Raw genomic sequence first — 22,010 nt, forward strand, 5'->3', positions numbered from 1 at the left:
ATTTCCAATCTGGTACCTTTAATTTCTTTTCTTTTCTTTCTCTCTCTCTCTTTCTTTCTTTCTTTCTTTCTTTCTTATTGTTTCTCTAGTATAGTGTTGAATGAAAGTGGTGAGAGCAGACACTCTTGTATCATTCCTGATGTGTGGGAGAAAGCAGTTACTCTTTCACAGTTATGTATGGTGTTAGTTATTTTTATAGCTATGACAAGGACCTTTATTATAGTATTCCTGGGAATAGCAAAAATTTGAAAACAAACCAAATGTCCTAACATAAATAAGATTAATAGTATGGAATGGAATTGTACACAGCAGTTAAAGTGAATTAATTAGAGCTATATAGATCACTATAGATAAATTTCAGAAGCTAATGTTGGTTGTGAAAAGTTACTTAGGTAGGGGGGCCCTTGGATGGCTCAGTCATTTGGGCGTTTGACTCTTGATTTCGGCTCAGGTCATGATCTCAGGGTCGTGAGCTTGAGCCCCAAGTGGGGCTCTGCGCTGAGCATGGAGCTTACTTAGGATTGAGCAGCACCCCCAGCCCCTTGCGCCGCTTTCTTGCACATGCACTCTCTCTCTCAAAAAAAAAAAAGTAACTTACAGGAAGGCTTGTTTTGTATATCATATGTAAATGTAAGGTTTTTGTTTTAAAAAACAAACTTCAGACTTAATCAGATTTGGTATTCTGTTTTATGTTCTTTTTCTGTTCCAGAATCCAGTCCACGATACCACAGTGCGTTTAGCATACATAGATTTTTTTAGGGGAGCTGATTAAAGACTGGGGTTTACATAGTATTGTTTTAAGAAATTGAATTTGTGCAAACATAAGGTAGAGAATTGCAGATAAATCAACACAGTTTTATTTGAAATATTAAAGCTTGGGGCGCCTGGGTGGCTCAGACGGTTAAGCGTCTGCCTTCAGCTCAGGTCATGATCCCAGCGTCCTGGGATCGAGCCCCGCATTGGGCTCCCTGCTCAGTCAGAGGCCTGCCTCTCCCTCTCCTACTCCCCCTGCTTGTGTTCCCTCTCTGTCTCTATGTCAAATAAATAAAATTAAAAAAAAAAATTAAAGCTTATTTTTGTATGACAAATGAAACTTAACCAAATAAAATCCAGGCTTGATCTGTGTGTGTGTGTGTGTGTGTGTGTTTTGTATGTGTGTGATCTTGATATTATTAGAAAGAATAAAAAAATAGGATTAGAATAAATAGCTATGGAAGAGATTCTTGTTACTGACATAAGGTTTTAAATATATAAACCAATTCTAAATATTTTATTAATTTATAAATAATAACCCTAATATAAAAATATTTTGGAAATAATACAAATCTGGATAATGTTTTTTTCTGGGGAAGGAAGGAGAATGATTTGACATGGTTTCAAAGGAGGCTTCAATGATACTTGTTAGATAAAACATCAAAAATAAGGTAAATAAATGAAATTTTGAAATTATAGGAAACATGGGACTGTATTTAGATTTATTTAGACCAAATGGCGGGTCTCTGGATGTTTGTTAATGTAATTTCAATATTTTATTATAGAGTTGAAAAATTGTATAAATTTAAAAGGAATATTAAAGATAGCTTTGAATATTCTGAAAAAGAAAGTACAATGAAAATGTTTGTTAGGAAATATTAGAATTATAAAGTTCATGTGGTTAACTAAATGGAAGTTCCCTGCAGTGGTTTTTATTTGTATTAGTGATGCAGAAAGTATTTAATTGTATTCTTAATCTTAAGTAAGAGATACACAGAGATAATGTTGTAGTAAATGCAATTTTGGGATTAGGGTTTGTTTCAATAGACTAAATCATGTTTAATTCCAATAGAACATGTGTTGAAAAGGTGACTACATGCCCTTCTAGTCCCAAGATTATGGCCAGAGGGATATCAGGGTCACCAAGAATAATTTGGAGGTTGCCAAGGACTTGTTTAAAGTGTTTTCAAGTCTGACCGAGAACTCTGACATTTGGAAACAACTAAGAAAATATGAGTATTTTAAATCGTGTTTCCTTTTCAGGATTAATTTTAAAGAAACTACTCCACACAGGAAACTCCTTGAAGGTATAATTATATTTTTTTTCTATGACTTTTAAAAAAACTGTCTCTTGTTCTACTTTTCCTACATCAACTTTTTTTCTAAAGAATTGTGAGTTGTCTTTAGTTCACTTAGTTGAAGTGAATTGACTTAAAATAAAATATAGCAACATACTCAGTATGTGTGAAAATACATACTGGGTTGACCAGGCTATTGAAAAACTTTTGCCACTGCATTGAGTGATTCACTAGAAATACTTTGCTCTCTGGTTCCCAGAAGACAAAAATTATTTACAAATTATTCTTTATATTACTATAACTATTCTTAGATGTAGGGAAGAATGATGGATCTATATTAAAAAGTTGATTTTATTTCTTTTCTTTTTCATTATCTCATTGTGCTCTGGTAAGAGAAGCTACCCAGTGCAAAAGCATCTTGTAGGTTAAGTGAAAGTTTCATATTGTGGGTGGTTTTGGTGTCAAGGCTTGGTATAGCAGTACAAAGGAATAAGCCTTCCTAATTGTTTGTTTTCTTGTTATCTCTCTAAACTGTAAGGGTGGCAGCTGTTGAACAGCTTTGACAGTGGCCATTTACCAAGCTGTGGTAAGGCAGTTTCCAAAGCTACCAGTGAGATTAGCTTAATGAAGAACTTTGTGTTTTGCTTGTCAGAGATTGAATGTTTTTCTGTCTTTTCCTGTTTTCTTCCTGGGAGAGAATTTATGCATTGATTGAAATATTTGTTGTCTTCTGTATATGGGGTATTGTTCTAGGTACTTAGAATATAGTAACCGGTCAAAATTTCTGCTTTGCAGGTTAGCAGCAAATAATAAGTAGATGACATAATTTCAGAGAGTGGTAAGCTTTTTTAAGAACAAGAACATTGATTTAGCAGGGTACCAAGATCCCCATAACCATTCCACCTTTTACCACCAAAGTCACTGTACAGGGAAAGTTATTGCCCTCTTTCTTCTTGGTTCTTGGATTAGACCAGTGGTGTTGGGAAAGAGGGAAGTAAACAAGAAGGAAATAATTTTCTGATTTTTTTCTTTTTACCAATGGAAATTAGAGAATAAAGATTATCTTATGGCTGTAAGTAGTTAGAGGCCAAATTTATTCTGTATTTGTTCAAAATCAGTGAATTTAAATTTACAAATAATGAGGGCTCAATAAATGACATGGGTATAGTAGCCCTTCCTCTTTCCTTCCCTCCCTCTTTCCTTCTTCCTTTTCTCCTTTTTCCTTTACCTCTTTCTGTCCTTCCTCTCTTTTGCCAAGTAACACTCTCTAATCATCTAGAGAATTTTGGCCTTAAAAGTAAGAAAATATTTCCCTTATTAGTAAATATACTGTTTTTCATTTTATTTATTTTAGATCAGACGGGAAGGTGTTCGTCTTTTCTTATTATGGTTGCAAGCTCTTCAGAATAACTGTAGCAAAGAACAGCTTTGGATGTTTTCATGCTTAATTCCCGGATTTTCAGCACTACAATCTGAACATGGACCTCGAACTTTAGATAATCTCATTAATCCTCCACTCAACCTTCAAGAAAGTAAGATTCATGAGATCTTATCCATCAGTATTTTAATATTTCCTGTGTAGTTTATTAATGTATTTTTAAAATGTCCGTATGTTTATTAACTCGGTAATTCAAGGCCATGTTATAAAATTTAGGTTTTATTATTTTTTGCCTATGATGAGGCCAACAGATCAGAAGATGATTGACATAAAAAAATAGTTACAGTTCCCAAGGGAGAGAGCATGCCACACCAGGAAGGGTGGCCACATGGGGAAGTACCAGGGTCAGTCAGGGGTAGGGCATTAAAGGCAAGAGCCCTTATTGTGATTTCTGTAGGTAGAAACATTTGAGGCAGTGTGAGCAGTCCTGTGATTGGCTCGTTTGGATAATTTCAGCAGGCTTAGGTGCATAGGGGCTGTCCCTCATTGTCACCCACGTACCTGGGTGATTAGGTCAGGGGAATAGTGGCCTTGAATGTGAGAGCTGGGTAGAAGAGGGGTAGAGGTGTGGACTCTGGACTGGTTGGTTTGTGTATGGAAGGCATGTTCTCTGGCCCATCTTTACCATCTCTGGGAATTGGCTGGGGAGGGACATTCTCTCCCTGGCCAGCAAGGCTTCTGGTGTCAAGCATCAGAAACACATGGTTAATAGAAGCCATTTTACATTTATCTTTTATTTCTAATTCTCATGTGTCGTCTTGTATCCTTGAGTTAATTTGGATGTACATTGAAGTACAAGAGTATTTTACTTTGTGCCAAGAGGACTGTAACAAAATCTATTTTTGTGAGCTTAATTACTTGGCTAATATTTACTAAGAAACAGGTTTAGGAACCTGCCTATATCAAACTAGGTGCTGCTTAGGAAATATTTAAGAGAGTTCAGCTAGTTGTTGGTCAATTTTTTTGAATTTGCGTTTATTATAATGAATGTTTTTGAATATCGGAACATTTTCGAAAATGTAAAAGTTTCTTATTTTATACACGGACTTTTGTAATCAAGGAACTAAGATGCTATCCTTTCTTTTTGAGAGGGAAATATCATTTTATTCTTTGAATAAAGGAGCTACCTTAAACAGTAAAAGTGGTCATTACTAGAGTAATAAGTCCTTTAATTGATAAATAAGGTCATTATTGTTGAGGCTTCTCGTCATACTGTGGAATTTTTGTAATGGGCTGGAATTTTTGTAATGGGCACACAATGTAAATTTTAAAATATGAGTTTTTTTCCAAGTAAGATTCACTCTTAAGCCCTTTGTTATCTGTCTATCCATCCCTGTCACATTCTCTCAAGGGGTTATGAAACAGCTGATTATTAAACTTTATGGCTGTTGTGATGGGCTGTTAGGATGATCTCAGATTTATTTCAAGGTTCAATCATTAGAACGTTTTCAAGCGTATTCATTGCATATATGTCTTACAGTTAAATTTTATTTGGATCACATTATTTCATTGTTAAATTTGTTTTCTGATTATACTAAACTTTTGTCTCTGTATAGCTCAAGTCACTATAGAGGAAATCACTCCTCTTGTCCCTCCACAATCAGGAGACAAAGGTCAAGAAGATCTCACAAGCTATTTTCTTGAAGCACTTTTAAAATACATAGTAATTCAGGTATGTGTTATCCTCTTTGATATCACCCCTCTTACCATCTTTGTGTGGGTAATTAATTTTTCTCTCTCTTACCATTATTATGTTGGAGTAGATATTTGCTTATTTTCTTGAAGGAGGACAAATTTTTACTTTTGAAAATGTATGTTAGTATGCCTTTCGTGAAATAAAAATCATTGGCGGGATTATGAGTCTCGTAGAAGGGGAGCTAGAGAGAGAAAATCTTGAAGTAGACTCTTTTATGTATATACCTTCCTCTGTGGGCCAGTTGGGTTTACTTTCCAATCCTTTCCTTTATAATCAGTGGTTGTGGTCTTTAAGTAGTAACTGTTTGATTTAGGAATCAACCTGCCAAGAGGCAGCCAGTAGGGAGATAGGCTGAGAATGGGGTTTTGGGTGGAGGAATGTAATTTACACTTTAACCTGTTTGTACTCTGTAAATTTCTAGGTGAATGTATTTTTTGTAAGGTAACCTGTTCATCCCTACATATGAAATGTGCATGCCCTGGTTGATGAAAACAATCTTAGCATATACACATTTCTTGTAACTATTCCAAACACAGAAATTCCTTATGCCTCAGAAACTAACATTAGAAAGTTAATTTGGACCCTGATTGAGATTGCCAAGGTTTAAATCTGATTCTACATCTTACTGATAGTGTCACCTTTGGTAAATTAACCTCTCTGGCTTAAAATAGACATAAAAATAATACCTATCCTATTTTGGTGTTTGAGGGTTAAATAATTAGTAAAAGTACTAAAAAAAAATACATGACACAAAGTGCTCTGTGGGTGGTAGTTGTTACTGTCATTATTATTACCAGTTTTTCTTTTTTAAAAAACAACTTTTATACCTCATATAGATTTTTAAAATTGTTTTGCTGGTTTATTGAGATATAATTGACATATAGTAAACTGCAATATTTGAAATATACAATTTGATGACATTTATTTCATGTATACAGCCATGTAACCGTCACCATAATCAAGATAATGACCTGTCTCCCCTAAAAGTTCTCACATGCCTTTGTAATACATCCTTTTCCACTCCTAACCACTACCTCATTCCCAGGCAACTGTTGATCTGATTTATGTCACTACAGTTTGCATTTTCCTTATTTTCATATAAATGGAATCATATGGTACATACTTTTTTTTTTGGTCTGGCTTCTTTTTTCTATCATAATTTTTTTGAAAATCATCCATATTGTTGTGTATCAATAGTTTGGTTCTTTTTATTGCTGAGTAACTTTTCATTGTATGGATATAACATGCTTTGTTATTCAGTCACCTGTTGATGGTGATATTAGTTGTTTCCAGTTTTTAGCTATTACAGATATAACGGCTGTGAATATTGATAAACTAGTCCTTATGTGGACATAAAATTTTTTCTCGTGGGTAAATACCTAGTAGTGGAATAGCTGGGTTGTAGAGTAGGTACATATTGACTTGTTTAAGGCACTGCCAAGCTGTTTTCCAAATGGTTGTACCTTTTTACATTCCACCAGCAATCTTTGAAGCTTAAAAGTTGCTTCACATCGTCACCAACAGTTGGTATGGTCAGTATGTAATTTTAGTTATTCTAAAGTGAGTAATGTAGGGGCACCTGTTAGGTGGCTCAGTCAGTCCTGGCTCAATCCCAGGACCCCGGGATCATGACCTGAGCTGAAGGCAGACGCTTAACTGACTGAACCACCCAGGCACCCCCCCATTTTTTTTTTCAACTCCCTCCAAGTTGTTTAATAATAAAAAAGAAGATAGTACATATACATAAACCTGATCTCCCACCACCACCCCTCCTGTACTCCCAGTGACTAGCTCCAAAATGTAAAAATGTCCCTTGTCCCTCCTGGGGACTAACTTCCCACCTCCAACCCCCCAAATAGAGAAACAAAAGAATAAAGAGTGTGTAGGAGGCCACCCACCCCAAAACTTCATCTCACTCAGTACCTTCAAAGAAAGAAGCAGGAATTAGGGGTCCAGAGAAATGAGAGGAGCCCTATATTCCAAGAAGGGGCAAGAAGAGAGGTGAACCCACTCATCTCCAATTAAGTACTTAACCCCACACCCTGTCTTTCCTTTACGAATTGCTCAAGCCCAGAGATCAGAGAACTTAGAAAAACCCCACTTGGTCATCCCCACGTCCCTCCCACTCCCCACCAGCTCTAAGTCAGTGTGAGTTACAGAGGTCAGGGGTGACTGAGGTAGGGGGCCTGGTGGGAGGCCTGGTGGGCCTGGCTGGCTGCAGAAGCTGGCAGGGGACCACTTGTGGCATTGCCGGGGCCAAGGACGGCTGTTTTCGGAGTGAGAGGGACACCATGGAGGTCTTGGTATGAATCACCCTGATGTTTGGCTCAGGTCATGATCTCAGGGTTATAGGATTGAGCACCCCATGTTGGGCTCCCTGCTCGCAGGGAACCTGCTTCTCCCTCTCCTCCCTGCTCGTGTGCGTGCTCACGCTCTCCCTCTCAAATAAATAAATAAAATCTTAGAAAAAAATAGTGAATAATGTATAGTGGTATCTCAATGAAGCCTACTCTGGGCCTTTGCCATCCCCCTACTTAGCTATCTTCTTCACCCTACTGGAATTATCACACCCTATATTTTACTGCTCTTTCCCTCTTATCCCCCACCCCCTTACTCCATGGACACTGTCCTCACCCCTCTTGGGCTCTAAGTCTCCACTGGGCTGCCGCCTCTGCTACATCCCCTTCATGGATGCCCTGCATTTTGTCGTTAGGCTCTAATTATCTGCACTTGACTGCCACTGCTTTCACTCTTTCCCCCACTCCCACTCACATATGCCTATTTTGTATGACTTTTAAGGCTGAATTATTCAGGACAGGGCAAAAGGGGAAAGAACATTAGTATCTTTGTCATTAGAGCCAAGTCTGGGTCAACTTTGAAAATTTTCAGATCACACTTTAACTTCTAAGATTTTTGTAATTTAACATATATAATGCATTTACATGGCATTATACCAGTTTTTGCTATTTGTCCTTTATATATATATTTAGCTCTGTATCTTTAGAGTATAACAGATTAGTGTATCGCCTAAGTGACCTTTTACAACCTTGTTTATGATAGCTAATAATTGTTTCTGTCTCATGGAATGATTCTGATTGTATTTTTTATTTTTAGGTAAAAAGTTTAGAATGGAAGAACAAAGAAAACCAAGAAAGGGGATTTTCATTTTTGTTTTCACATTTTAAGAAATATTACTTGCCTTATATTTTCCCAAACATCTGCAAGGAGAATAGTTTATATCATCCTGTACTTGGTAGGTAGTCTGTGGAATTTTCTAAAAGGTCACACGTAAGAATAAAATATACCTCAATGTAAGGTTGGCATTTGTTACCTGCAGAAAACTGACAACATTTAATATTTGCATTGGTTGTTTAGAGATACTATACCATGATTCATAGAGAAAGTAGAATTTTACTAATAGGAAAGTTTAATTGAGAGTAAAGAGATTTTTTTAAAAAATGTCTTCTCTGGATCTCACTGATAGGAAAAATTAACCCACCATAAATATTTGATATTATACATTAAACTTCTGCTATTTGGTATGATCCTTAAACTATATTATAAATTTTAGTCCCTCCATTGTATAATAAAAGGGACCTCTTTAAGGTCCCCCAAGGATTCAATTTAGTATGTCTTATTCAAGTTCTGTATGAATAATGACGTTGTCATATATTTTGATGATGTCTTGTCCAGTATTTAGTGGCTGTGCCAAAATGGCTGAGCCTTGAAACTAGAGCCTTTCTGACAAATCTTGGTTTAAAAGCAGACCTCTTCCATATATAGAAGCCACTGCAGTTTGTATGTAGAAATTTTTTTTTTTTTTGCAGAAAGATGTTCCTGTTTTAAGCTTTGCCAAGTTTAGGCAGCTAATAGACTTAGGCATAATCATTAAGGCTTGTAGAAAGGGCTTAAATTAGAGTAGCAGATCTTTGCCATTGAGAACAATATTTGCTTTAAAAATATTTTTGCTATAAAAATCAAGGAAAAATTCTCATACTTTGTATTCAAAATTTGTATCTCAGTCGTAGGTTAATTGAAGTGAGTTCTCATTAATTTTAAATGGCTCTGGAAGCCTTTCTGTACTTAGACAGGATTCACTGAGCCTTTTAGTGATGTTTTGCAAAAAGACATGTTTCCCTATAGCAATATATGGTTCACTCTTCTAGATTGCATGTTAATATCTAGCAAATTATTTTAAAATGTCATTTTAAATCTACTTTTAAAACAAGGGTATCATCACAAGGGTATCATCACATCTCAAATGTTTAAAAATGTAGATTTAGCTAAGCATAATAATTTTCTTATTTTGGTTTTTGTTTTCCTTTTATTTTTCTGTAGATATCCCACAGGTGAGACCAAAGCCACATTATGTTATGATAAAGAAGGATGCCGAAACCAATGAAGCAATCTATTGTACAAAAGAACCTTTCATTAAGGCTCGTGTTATTGTCATTCGTTGGCTGGTTTCTTTCTGGCTTGAGCCAAAGCCCCATACAGGACCTCATATTCCTGGGATGGAAGGTGAAGTCTTGCCAAAGAATATTCAGGTAATACACCACAAAGGGCAAACTTTAAAAATGGCTTAAGAGATGTGTCTACGGATTTCAGTTGCCTTAGATGTAGAACAAACTTAAATGATGGTAATATTTTCTTTGTATAAATGTATTTTGTAAATCCAAATTTTAACAATTATTATAGAATCAGTAGGCTTCTTAATAAAAAAAACTTGGAAGATATAGAAGATAATTCTAGTCATGTATGAGTCTCAGCTTCTAATTTATTACTGTATTTTATGTTAACTGTGCTGTACTAAAAATATTCTGAATGGTACACACAAGTTCTTGCAGTTGGAAATGATTTGTAATCATAGTTCTTTTTTGATTTCTGAGCATTCACAGAATGCTGATTTAAAGTCTTGTCTCCCAGGGCGCCTGGCTGGCTTAGTTGGTGGAGCATGCAACTCTTGATCTTGTGGGTTGTGGGTTCAAGCTCCATGCTGGGTGTAGAAATTACTTAAAAATAAAATCTTTCAAAAAAAAAAAAAAGTCCCCATCTCATTTTCCCTTTTTTCAGCAAGGGCACTGAGTCTAGAAATGTGATATAAAATTATACCCAGCTATACAATGGCGGGACTAATATTTAAACTTCTGGTATTTTTTTATTAAACAGTTTCCCTGTTTTTCACACATTGTTTTTTTATCACTTTCTTTTTTCTCAACGTGTGTTTTTTCTGAACTTACCTCTAATCTAGTATTTTTAAATAATTTTTATTTTCCTTTTCTCAGACTTTCTTTACTTTTAAAAATCTTAAACTTTGTGTGTTTTTGTTATGACTTCTTAGATCTTTTACAAATTAAGTGGGGGAATAAAGTGTGTGTTTAGTTAATTAGTATTCAGGAAATATAAAATTTTTATATTCCCTTTAACCTTTTATTTGTAGCCAGCTATGGGTATGTTTTCCCTAAAACTTCATTCTAAGGTCTCTACAAATAATTATTAAGTGTAGAAACTCTCAAGCAGAACTATTTTTCATGATCCCAGAACTTAATGCGATTAAACCACAGAGTTTTTGATTGGGAAGGCATATTTGAAATCATTTACTTAAAACCTTTTGTTTTATAGATGACAAAACTGAGACCAAAAATTGAGTAACTTACTAGAAAGTAATTTGCTATACCATGGAATAGCTACTACTATCATACCATGGTAATAATTTCCTCATCACCAACCTTAAGACTTTTACTTTATCCCTAGGTTGTCTTCATCTTCAGTCATGGTGAAAATTCTTTTTTTTTTTTAAGATTTTATTTATATATTTGACAGAGAGAGAGACAGTGAGAGAGGGAACACAAGCAGGGGGAGTAGGAAAGGGAGAAACAGGCTCCCTGCTGAGCAGGGAGTGCAACTTGGACTCAATCCCAGGACCTTGGGATCATGACCTGAGCCAAAGGCAGACATTTTTTTTTTTTTTGAAGATTTTATTTATTTATTTGACAGAGACACAGCAAGAGAGGGAACACAAGCAGGGGGAGTAGAAGAGGGAGAAGGAGGCTTCCTGCAGATCAGGGAGCCCGATGCGGGGCTCGATCCCAGGACGCCGGGGCTCAATCCCAGGACGCTGGGATCATGACCCGAGCCGAAGGCAGATGCTTAACCCAACTGAGCCACCCAGGCGCCCGATGGTGAAAATTCATTTAAGAGAATATAGAGTGTTCTCTTGAGTTTTCTTTCTTTCAAGATTTTATTTTTAAGTAATGGCTACAGTCAATGTGGGGCTCAAACTTACAACCCCAAGATCAAGAGTCACACTCTGTCCCGACAGAGCCAGCCAGGTGCCCCATTCTTGAGTTTTCTTATATTTTCTTTTGGCTTCCTTTCTACTTCTGTCATAACTTTTCTTCCATTCCTTTGTGTTTTTTTGATAACTTGTTTGTACTGCAAACATTCTAAAATCAAATTATAGGTGGATAGATGATTAGTGAGTATCACTATATTACTTAGATGTTGAGTTATTTGCATTGCTACTTAATTATTTAGAATGGATTCTAAATGAAATCTATGCCCGATTTTAAACAACGGTGTAAGTTATTTGTGGAATGCTGTTAGAAAGCAAAATACCAAGTTGAATGATTATGATATTCTCCCTCTTTTGTTTTTATTGTAGAGAGCAGCTGCTAGTTTGGTATCCAGAGAAGAAAACAAAAATGATAATGCTGATAAAGCGGATAGAACTACAGAACCAGAACAGTCTCATTCCAATACAAGCACTCTGACGGAGCGAGAACCTAGCTCATCCAGTCTCTGCAGTATTGATGAGGAACATCTCACAGACATTGAAATAGTTCGCAGAGTTTTTTCTTCTAAAAGAAGTAATGTAAACTTTGTCACAGAGATATTTCGTCAGGTAAAGTACCTCTCAGTAATTTTAATTTGTAGTATAGACTTTGGTTTTTAATGTTGAATATACTGGCTTTCAGCTTTTCAAAATTTTTAATAAAAATTTTTTTAAAGTTTATATTTAATTTTTAAAATTAAAACTAATCCTTTAATATTTTCTATTTATATTTTTTAGTTTATGATGATTTTAGTTTAATAACTGTCCACCTCCCCTCATACTCCTTCTGTTATTAGAGCAGTTTTCTTAGTTACTCACTTTATGGTTTGAAACTTTTCTTCTTACCATTTCATTAGTAAATTACAGTAAAATTATTTTATCTTCCATTCTCTATAATCAATAAAAAGTGGTTTTTGAATAGAAGAAGCAATGTTTTCATTGCCTTTATTCTCCTTCCAGAGGCTGTTTTGTCCTCTAAGGCATTCTGAAGTTAAAGTTGCTTAAGGCAGATATTTGGGGACTAAAATAAAGAAATGGAGAGAAAGAAAAAGAATAAAAACTATTTCACATAAAGATAGCTAGAAATTCGTAAGTGCACATTCTCAATTACATAGAAATTTTGTGGAAAATAAGCCTTATGAAAACCAATCATGTGCTTTTAATAGCAAAGGTACTTAACTCTTGCAGGTAAACATCATTGAGTTTTATAGCTGAAGGGGATCATTCAAGTCTCACAGCAAGTAAGTGGTAGATCTGGGACTAAAACTCCCAGATCCTGGTTCCCATGTCAGTGCTGTTTATTCTATACCACATGCCTTCACATGCCAGGAAGCTGTCTAGGCAAAGCAAATCTTCACCTTGTACACATGTTTATTGATATGTAAAACAAAGCATGACGCAGCATTAGTTTTGTTAACCTAAGTTAAAGAAACAAACTTGCCTTGTGGTTGTTTCAGCAGCACATATACTAAAAATTGGAATGAGACAAAGAAAGTTAGCATGGCCCCTGCACAGGGACCACCGGCAAATTCATGAAGTGGTCTATATTTTTGTGTTAATGAGTACAAAATGTATACAGTTATATACAAATAGACTCAGTTTCCTACAAGCTCAATAAAGTGAATATCACAATAAAAAAAAACAAATTTGCCTTAACATCTTTTCCAGCTTTGACAATGGTTCTAGTTGCCAAGTTTAAGGTTTGTGTTGATAGAATATTTGACAAATGGGAAAGGAAAGATATTTGGCAAATAATGTTGGAGAACTTTACATGTGGGAGAACTTAAAGCAAACTTTTAGAACCATTAGGGCTTTCGAGTTCTTGAGTCCCTTTGTGTAAGTTTATTTTTCTAGGAATTTGTTCACTGCATTTGTTTTCAAATTTGACAAAAGGTTCATTCCATTCTCTTAGAATCTTTTAATCTCTGAAGCATTTATATTCTTTTTTTTTTTTTTAAAGATTTATTTATTTATTTGAGAGAGCGAGAATGAGAGAGAGTACATGAGAGGGGGGAGGGTCAGAGGGAGAAGCAGGCTCCCCGCTGAGCAGGGAGCCCGATGCGGGACTCGATCCCGGGATTCCAGGATCATGACCCGAGCCGAAGGCAGTTGCTTAACCAACTGAGCCACCCAGGCGCCCCTGAGGCATTTATATTCTTGTTCCCCCTTTTCATTCCTGTTAGTTTTTATTTGTTCCTTGTTTTTTTTTCCTTGATGATTCTTGCTAGAGATTTGTCATTTTTATTAGTCTTTTCAAGAATGAGCTTTTGGCTATTAGTCTTCTCTGTTTTATACTTGTTTTCCTCTTTTGTTAATTTTTGCTCCTTTTATTTCCTTCTTTCTACTTTTCTTGATTTCTTTTTTTTTTTTACTAGCTAATTAATTTTAGTCTCACATTTTTCTCATATGAACTTTCTTGAGGCTATTAATTTACCCCTCAGTACTATTTTAGCTACATTCTACAAATTTTGTTATATAGCATTTTTGCTGTTACTCACTTGTAAGTATTTTCTAATTTTCATGATAATACCTTCTTTGACCTATGAGTTATTTAGCAATTTGTATCTTCCAAACAGAGTTTCCTGATTTTCCTTTTTCTTACAAATTCCTGATGTGATTCTTTTGGACAGAGAATATAGTTTGTACAATCCTAGTTGTGTAAAATGTATTGAAACTTATGGTTCAGTTTGTAGTCAGTTTTCATAAATGTCCTGTATGATTGAAAAGAATGTATGCTTCTCTGTTGAGTTCAGTGATCATTAGAACCTGAACTTTTCTATATCCTTACTTAAGGTTTTTGGTCAGCTTGACCTCACAGTTACGAGAGGGGTGTGTTAAAATCTTATACTCTGACAGTGATTTGTCAGTTTTTTCCTTTGTATCTCCATAAATTTTTCTTTGTATATTTTGAAGCTATATAATTGATAATTAAGTACATACAAGTTTAAAATTTTATACCTCAATGTGAATTAAACATTTTATTTATGGCCCTTCTCATCTATGGAAATTATTTTTGCTTAGGGTCTATTTTATTTACTATTAGTAGATTTACACCACTCTCTTTTTATTAAGAACTAGCATCTGGGGCGCCTGGCTGGTTCAGTGGGTAGAGTGTGGGACTCTTGATCTCATGAGATCAAGCCCCATATTAAAAAAAAAAAAAGTACTAGCCTCATGTATTTTTAAAATAATCTTTTAATTTTTAACCCTTTTATATCATTAGATTTTGCATGTCTCTTGTAAATATGGTTTGATTTTTAAAAATCTTTGTCTTTTATAAATTGTTGAAGGAATATCTGATGACCTATAGAATATAAGGGGATGGAGGACCTAGGCTGACTGGGATTTTTGTCTTGGGCAACTGGGTGCATGGTGTGAACCTTCACTAAAGAAAGGGCATCCTAGAGAAGGAACAGGTTTGGGGCAAAGGTTTGGGGAAAAGTAATGAGGTCAGTTTTAAACCAACTGACACCTGGAGCATATCCAAGTGAAGGTATCCGATGGGGAGATGGATGTAAGGTTCTGGGAGAGGGAAGTTGGGATTGGTAATCCAGATTTGGAAGTCACTGGCAAACCTGTTGTACATGAAGCCATAAGAGTGAATGAAGGGGGGGAAATCGGACAGGGAGACGAACCGTGGGAGACTATGGACTCTGAGAAACAAACTGAGGGTTCTAGAGGGGAGGGGGGAGGGGGATGGGTTAGCCTAGTGATGGGTATTAAAGAGGGCACATACTGAACGGAGCACTGGGTGTTATACGCAAACAATGAATCATGGAACACTACATCAAAAACTAATGATGTAATGTATGGTGATTAACATAACATAATAAAAAAAAAGATGTCAAAAAAAAAACAAAAACCAAGCAGTAATAACCAGTTATATTTTACTGTATTTAGTGTCAAGGTATTTTTTCTATAAATCCATGCACATGTATACATTATTAAAAGACTCTTTTTGTTTATATTGTTTGGGGTCTGCTTGTGTTATTAATGTGATCTGAACATTTTCCAATAAGACTAACCATTCTTCTACAACATTGTTTTTAATGGCTGCTGTACAATCCCAATACATAGACACCCATCAGTTATTGAAACCATTACCTATTGATAGTTACCAAAATTTTGCTATTAGATACAATGCTGAAGTGAGTATCTTGATGTATAAAATCTTTGTGTACATGCATAAATATTTCCTAAAAATAAATTCCTGGAATAAAAAAAAAAGTGAATGAGGTCGGCCTGGAAAAACAGGAAGGTCGTGAAGAGAAGAAGGCCAAGGACAAAGACCTGTGAGCACAAGCAAGGGGAGCTGGCAAAAAAGATGGGCAGGGCAATCAGATAGAGTGGGAAGGTGAGCCGGCCTTTTATTAAACTTCCTTGTGAATAAAAAGAAAAATCTTTGTCTTTTAACTGGAATATTGTATTTATTATAATTACTGATATTTTGGATTTACTGATACTGTCATATTTTGTTCTGTTTTTTACCATGTCTGTATTTCTTTTGTTACATTATTGTCTTATTTTTTCCTTTCTTTTTAATTGATGTTTTCTCATTTTGTATCCTTTTCCTATCACTTGGTTCGAACGTTATACATTATTCCTTTTTCCTTAGTGATTACTATATAAATTTAACATATATACTTCACTTCCCAAGGTCTAAAGTTATTTTTTTTTTTTTACCTTTTTTCTAATCAGTATAAGGAGCTTAACCTTATTACTCTAATTTCCACCCCCCACCCCACTTAACATATAGTTATTATCAAATCAGTTCTATTTTGAAGGTTTGTGTTTTAACTCCAGTATTATTGTTTTGTGCATTCAGTGTTGATTTACATTTAGTTATGTGGTTTATCACTTTCTGTGATTATGATGTCTTCCGTCTCAGATCTTTCATTTAGAATCACTTTCCTCTGCTTGAATGAAGTTCATCATTTAGAATTTTTTGTTAATGTCCATTGATATCAAATACTTACAAATTTTTCCCTGTCTGAAAATGTCTTTATTGTTGAAAGACTTTTTCCATTGGACATAGACTTCTAGATTGACAATTATTTTCACCCAGCACATTTTAGATGCTCAGATACTTTCCCACCATTTTTTGCTTTACATTGTTGCTGTTGAGATGTCAACCAGCAGTTGAACTAATAAGTTAATTATCTTTTCTCCACCTCTTTTTTTTTTTTTTTTAAAGATTATTTATTTGAGAGAGAGAGAGTGCATGAGAGAGAGAGCACAAGGAGGGCGAGTAGCACTGCTGAGCAGGGAGCCTGACAGGGAGCTCAATTCCAGGCCCCGGGATTGTGACCTGAGCTGAAGGCAGACGCTTAACTGACTGAACCACCCAGGCACCCCTTCTCTGGCTCTTTTTTATATCTTTTTTTAGTATTTGGCATTTTACATTTTACTGTGGTGTGTCCAGGTCTGGATTTCCTTTTATTTATTCTTTAGGGGATATTTGAGGCATACTTCATTAATGGATTATTTTGACAATTCTGGAAAAATTTCAGCCATTATCTCTTTAAATATTGCCTCTGTCCCATTTTTTTCTTGTCTTTCCAGGACTCTTGACAAGATGTATGTTAGACCTTTTCACTTTATACATGTCTGTTAATCTCAAGTTCATATTTTCCATCTCTTAGTCTCTCTGTCCTACATTCTGGGTACTTCCTTTTTAATTAATTTTAATTTAATTTTAATTTTAATTTAATTTTGTCTCTTGTTCTTATATTTTATTTATACTAAGCATAGTTATTTTATATTGACTGATCATTATAATATTCCTGAGGTCTTTGTAGATCTGATTCTGCCATATATGCTTTCTCATGGTGCTCTATTCTCTAAATGTTTTTTACAGTAGTTTGTGATTTCAGAAATTTAGAATTTTGATTCTGAGCTTTTGTATCTTATGACTTTATTTGCTGATTTGGTTGGTTAAAGGTTAATTCCTTCAGAGAGGAGTTGCATTTGCTTCTTCTAAATGCAAAGAGACACTACCAACCTCTCATTAAACTGAATTCTTTTTTTTTTTTTAAAGATTTTATTTATTTATTTGAGAGAGAGAGAATGAGAGAGAGCAAGTACATGAGAGGGGGAAGGGTCAGAGGGAGAAGCAGACTCCCTGCCGAACAGGGAGCCCAATGCGGGACTCGATCCAGGGACTCCAGGATCATGACCTGAGCCGAAGGCAGTCGCTTAACCAACTGAGCCACCCAGGCGTCCTAAACTGAATTCTTGATTTGAAGTTCAAGCCAGCCACATAATGTGAACACAGAGTATAAACCTCTGTTACGGCTAGCTTTTAGTTCTAATGTCTCTGAGGAGATTTTTGTTGCTATTGTTATCTCTTCCCCATTTAGGTATGGGCAGTTTACCTTACTAACTTTTAATGGGTTGGGTTTGTTTAACTCAGCATCGCACTGACAATATGTACTCCTTTGAAAATACAACTTTGTTTAGAGTTTTACTGTTGTTCTCCCTGCTTTGCCACAATAGGTCAGTGGAAACCAAAGTAATTGGTGCCACTCAAAGTGAAAGTCAGCTTTATTGCTCCCAGTAAAACCTGAGTTTGGATTTCATATAGGTTTTTATTTTTTAATATTTTTTTCCTGCTCTTTGGCTCATCAGTGCATTTAAGATTAAATTTATCTTTTAATCTGCCATTTTGTCTTTTCAATCAAAAGGTTGGTTGGGTTACCTAGCATAGTCTTGGAAGCAGTTCTCCTGTCATTGAGTTTTTATTTTTTTATTTATTTTATTTATTTATTTTTTTAAAGATTTTATTTATTTATTTGAGAGAGAGAATGAGACAGAGAGCATGAGAGGGGGTAGGGTCAGAGAGAGAGGCAGACTCCCTACTGAGCAGGGAGCCCGACGTGGGACTCGATCCAGGGACTCCAGGATCATGACCTGAGCCGAAGGCAGTCGCTTAACCAACTGAGCCACCCAGGCGCCCTGTCATTGAGTTTTTAATCATGCTCCTTATATTTTAATTTTTAAAATTTGCGTTTGGTGGTTTTTCCACTTTTTGCTGTGGCTCATTCATTCTTTATTCATATTCATTTTCATTTTCTTAATTAAAACATATTAAAAATACTCATTTTATAGCCCTTATTCCACTAATTCCACTAACTTAAGTTTTTACAGTTTGGGCTTTTTGTTGTTTCTGTTTATTTACCCTTGTTTTTTTGTTTTGGATTTTTGTGATATGGACTTAGATTTCTTTGGACTTTTGTGGGAATTACTTTGAAACCTGGGTTGAAAGTTGTGTTCCTCCAGAGAGGAATTGCTCTTGCTTCTCCAGGTATTTGGCGGTCCTGTCAACCTTGGTTTACGTTATTTATTTATTTATTTTAAAAATTTTTAAGTAAGCTCTATGCCCAATGTGGGGCTTGAATTCATGACCCCGAGATCAAGAGTTGCATGCTCTACCAAATGAACCAGCCAGGCACCCCCGTCTTGGTTTACTTGAAATCAGAATTTTCAGCTTATGATTCTTCCTGCTTTGCAGTACTCAAAGTTATGTGATGGCCAGCCTGAGAATATGAATTTGCAGGAAAGGCTATTCTTCCCTCGTATTCCCCTACCCCAAGTCAGTAGACAAGTTTCATCACTGACTCTTCTCTGGAGTTGAGTTTTTTGCCTTCCCTCCTAGCTTGCCTTGAGTTTGTAGCCTTCATTGGTGTCAGTTTTACATGTAGGACTCTGATCTGTCTCTCCCGTCTGTACAGGTGGCTATTTAAGCCAATACTCTGTAGGCTCTCCAAGGAAGCAGCCAACAGCTTCATTGCTCACTTGCCTGTCTGGATTAATACTCACCTTTTGTTCTGGACTCAGAATAGCCTTACAAGCTGAGCCATTAATTTAATAAGGTATATTGTATTTTTTTAGATATTTTATGCAGGAATATTCTAGGATATCTTTAAATGATATTGCTGGGAACTGAAGTTCTCTGAGATGTTTTTATTCTGATAATTATTTTTATTTATTTTGTTTAGAGAGGGATGGGGGCTGAGGGGTAGAGGGAAAGGGAGAGAGGGATCTCAAGCAGAGCCCAATGAGCGGCCTGATCCCGCGACCCTGAGATCATGACCTGAGGGGTGCCTGGGTGGCTCAGTCAGTTAAGCATCCGATTCTTGATTTTGGCTCAGGTCATGATCTCGGGGTTGTGAGATTGAGACCCGTGCTGGGCCTGGAGCCTGCTTGAGATTCCCTCTCTCCCTTTCCTTCTGCCCTTTGCCCCTGCTTGTATTCTCTAAAATAAATGAATAACTCTTTTAAGAAAAAGTGATTTTTAAGGCAAAACTTAAGGAAAAATAAATTTTAGGATGATGACACCAATGAATCATTCATGTTTTGAAAAGGGATCAGTTTCTAAGATTAGATTGTCATAGGAAAGCTTTTTTACCTGCTTAGTATTACTGATAAATTTTCAAAAATTGAGAATTTGTGAAATATTTCTTTCCTTATTTTGAAGGTTCATATGTTCCACAATATAATATAGATAAAAATACTCCCCATTAATTATCAGGTATATGGCCATATAATGACTTTGCCCTTAGCAGGCCCAGCTAGAGCACAAGTCTTTCTATAGGTAAATAAGTTTAGTAGAAATATGTTTACCTAACATTTCTCAAGTAATTCCATTCTCATAGCTTTCACAATTATTATTTTCCCTATCTTAACTTTTGTTCTTCAGCCTTCCTTTCTTTCCTCTCTACCCGTTTCCCCTTCTTTTTTTTACCTGCTACTCATCTCATCCTTTAGATCACAACTTAAATATGATTACACCAGAGAAGTCTTCCATGACCACCTTCACCCACCCGCTCAAAGACAGATGCACCTGCACGCACATGCACACACACAGACACACACGTAGTAAGTACGTCTTTATGATGTTTTTGAAAATTGTCCTCTTCTTCATAGTACCTCTTCTGAGTTTTACATTTATTATAAAAAATTACTTTTAGAATTCTGATCTTTCCTGCTACCCTCCATGAATGCTTCTCTTACTCATTTATCATTGTATCCTTAGTGCCTGGCATAAGTAGGCACCTAGTAAATATTTGGTGAATGAATCAAGAAGTTCTATAACTGTTGGGGCACCTGGGTGGCTCAGTTGGTTGAGCATCTGACTCTTGATTTCAGCTCAGGTCATGATCTCAGGGTCTTGAGATTGAGCACTGTGTCTGGCTCTGTGCTGGGTGCGGAACTTGCTTGGTATTCTCTCTCTCCCTCTTTCTCCACCCCTCCCCCAGCTCTTGCATATGCGCGCTCTCTCTCTCCCTCTCTCAAAAAAAAAAAGGAAGAAGAATAAGTTCTGTAACTGTTGAGTGCCAGGTACTTTATCATTGCTACCTGAGGGGCTAACATTTATTTCTAGAAGCTAAGTCTTCAGATAATTTGTTAACCATAGTTGATGATGTTATTTTAGGGCCAGTATAATGATTCTGAGTTCTGTCTCAGATGGGTATTTATATTGTTACGTGTATTTAACATAAAGATTTAACTAAAAAGCATAAATCCCCAAATCATTTGAAATGATAAAATTATTCTCCATGTCCAATAGAATAGGCATAGATGTACTGCAGGCATTAACCCCCTATTTTATAAGTCAACCCAGTGTACTTTATGTTGTCATTATTTGGAGACTACAGTGAGGAGCCCTCACGTATTTTGATATGAGGTAAATATAACACATCAATAGTCTAACCTTTAAGAACACAGATTTTATATATATATAATTTTATATATAGATATTATATATATAATTTTTTTCCCCAAAGTAATGTTAAGGCAGTGGATCACAAACTGTGGTCTTAGGCTTCTGGGAAGTCTCCAGGACCTTTTCAGGTCCATGAGGTCAAAACTGTTTTCATGACAATACTAAGATTTTACTTACTTTTTTCCACTGTCATTTTCTCACAAGTGTATGGTGAAGCTTTCCAGAGATACCTGATACGTGATACTGTATTAGATTGAATGAAGAAACAAGCAGATAAGAGAATCAAACCATCTTTTATTAAGCTAAACATTAAAGATGTTTGCAAAAATGTCAAGCAATGTTACTCTTATTTTAGAATAACTGTTATTCTTGTAAACATCTGGTAGAGTAGGGGTTCTGAGACCATTGCTTTAAGAAGACAAAAAATTCCCAGGTCTGCTAAATGCTCACTGTACTTCATTAAATCTTAAAAGAATGTGTCCATCACAATCTGGGTTGATTAATAATAACAGAATATTAAAAATATCAGAAACCACCATGTTTTGTTACTGTTTTTCACTGAAGAAGAGAGTTGCAGCTACCAGTAAATCACATCCCATTGGCAGAGCCAGTTGTTAGAAAACTGGATCAGATTATCTTAAGCTAATACCATTAAATACTGGATTTTTCTATCTCCTCTTGTTTTGATTCGTTCTCCATGTAGTTTTTGGTTGTGTAATAGTTTTATGGTTATAGAATCAGAACTGTGATGACCTCATGCAGGTCTA

General features: G+C 35.7%; 1 protein-coding gene and 1 non-coding gene across 8 annotated transcripts in view; both read left to right on the plus strand.

Annotated features, from left to right (window-relative positions):
* The window catches only part of LOC118002882 (ral GTPase-activating protein subunit alpha-1), a 251,636-nt gene that overhangs the window by 46,514 nt on the left and 183,112 nt on the right, over positions 1-22,010 (plus strand). For all 7 annotated transcript variants that reach the window (XM_034993496.1, XM_034993497.1, XM_034993493.1 and 4 more), the window contains exons 5-10: positions 2,017-2,060; positions 3,406-3,583; positions 5,046-5,161; positions 8,300-8,438; positions 9,524-9,732; positions 11,850-12,089. In XM_034993496.1, coding sequence (XP_034849387.1) covers positions 2,017-2,060; positions 3,406-3,583; positions 5,046-5,161; positions 8,300-8,438; positions 9,524-9,732; positions 11,850-12,089 — 926 coding nt within the window. The remainder of the gene's footprint in view (positions 1-2,016; positions 2,061-3,405; positions 3,584-5,045; positions 5,162-8,299; positions 8,439-9,523; positions 9,733-11,849; positions 12,090-22,010) is intronic.
* Positions 12,964-13,071, plus strand: LOC118002898. Its single transcript, XR_004677204.1, has one exon. It is a non-coding gene; the product is annotated as a U6 spliceosomal RNA (small nuclear RNA).

Source organism: Mirounga leonina, unplaced genomic scaffold, assembly GCF_011800145.1.
Source record: "Mirounga leonina isolate KUSES-001 unplaced genomic scaffold, KU_Mleo_1.0 Mir_84, whole genome shotgun sequence".
Lineage (NCBI taxonomy): Eukaryota > Metazoa > Chordata > Mammalia > Carnivora > Phocidae > Mirounga > Mirounga leonina.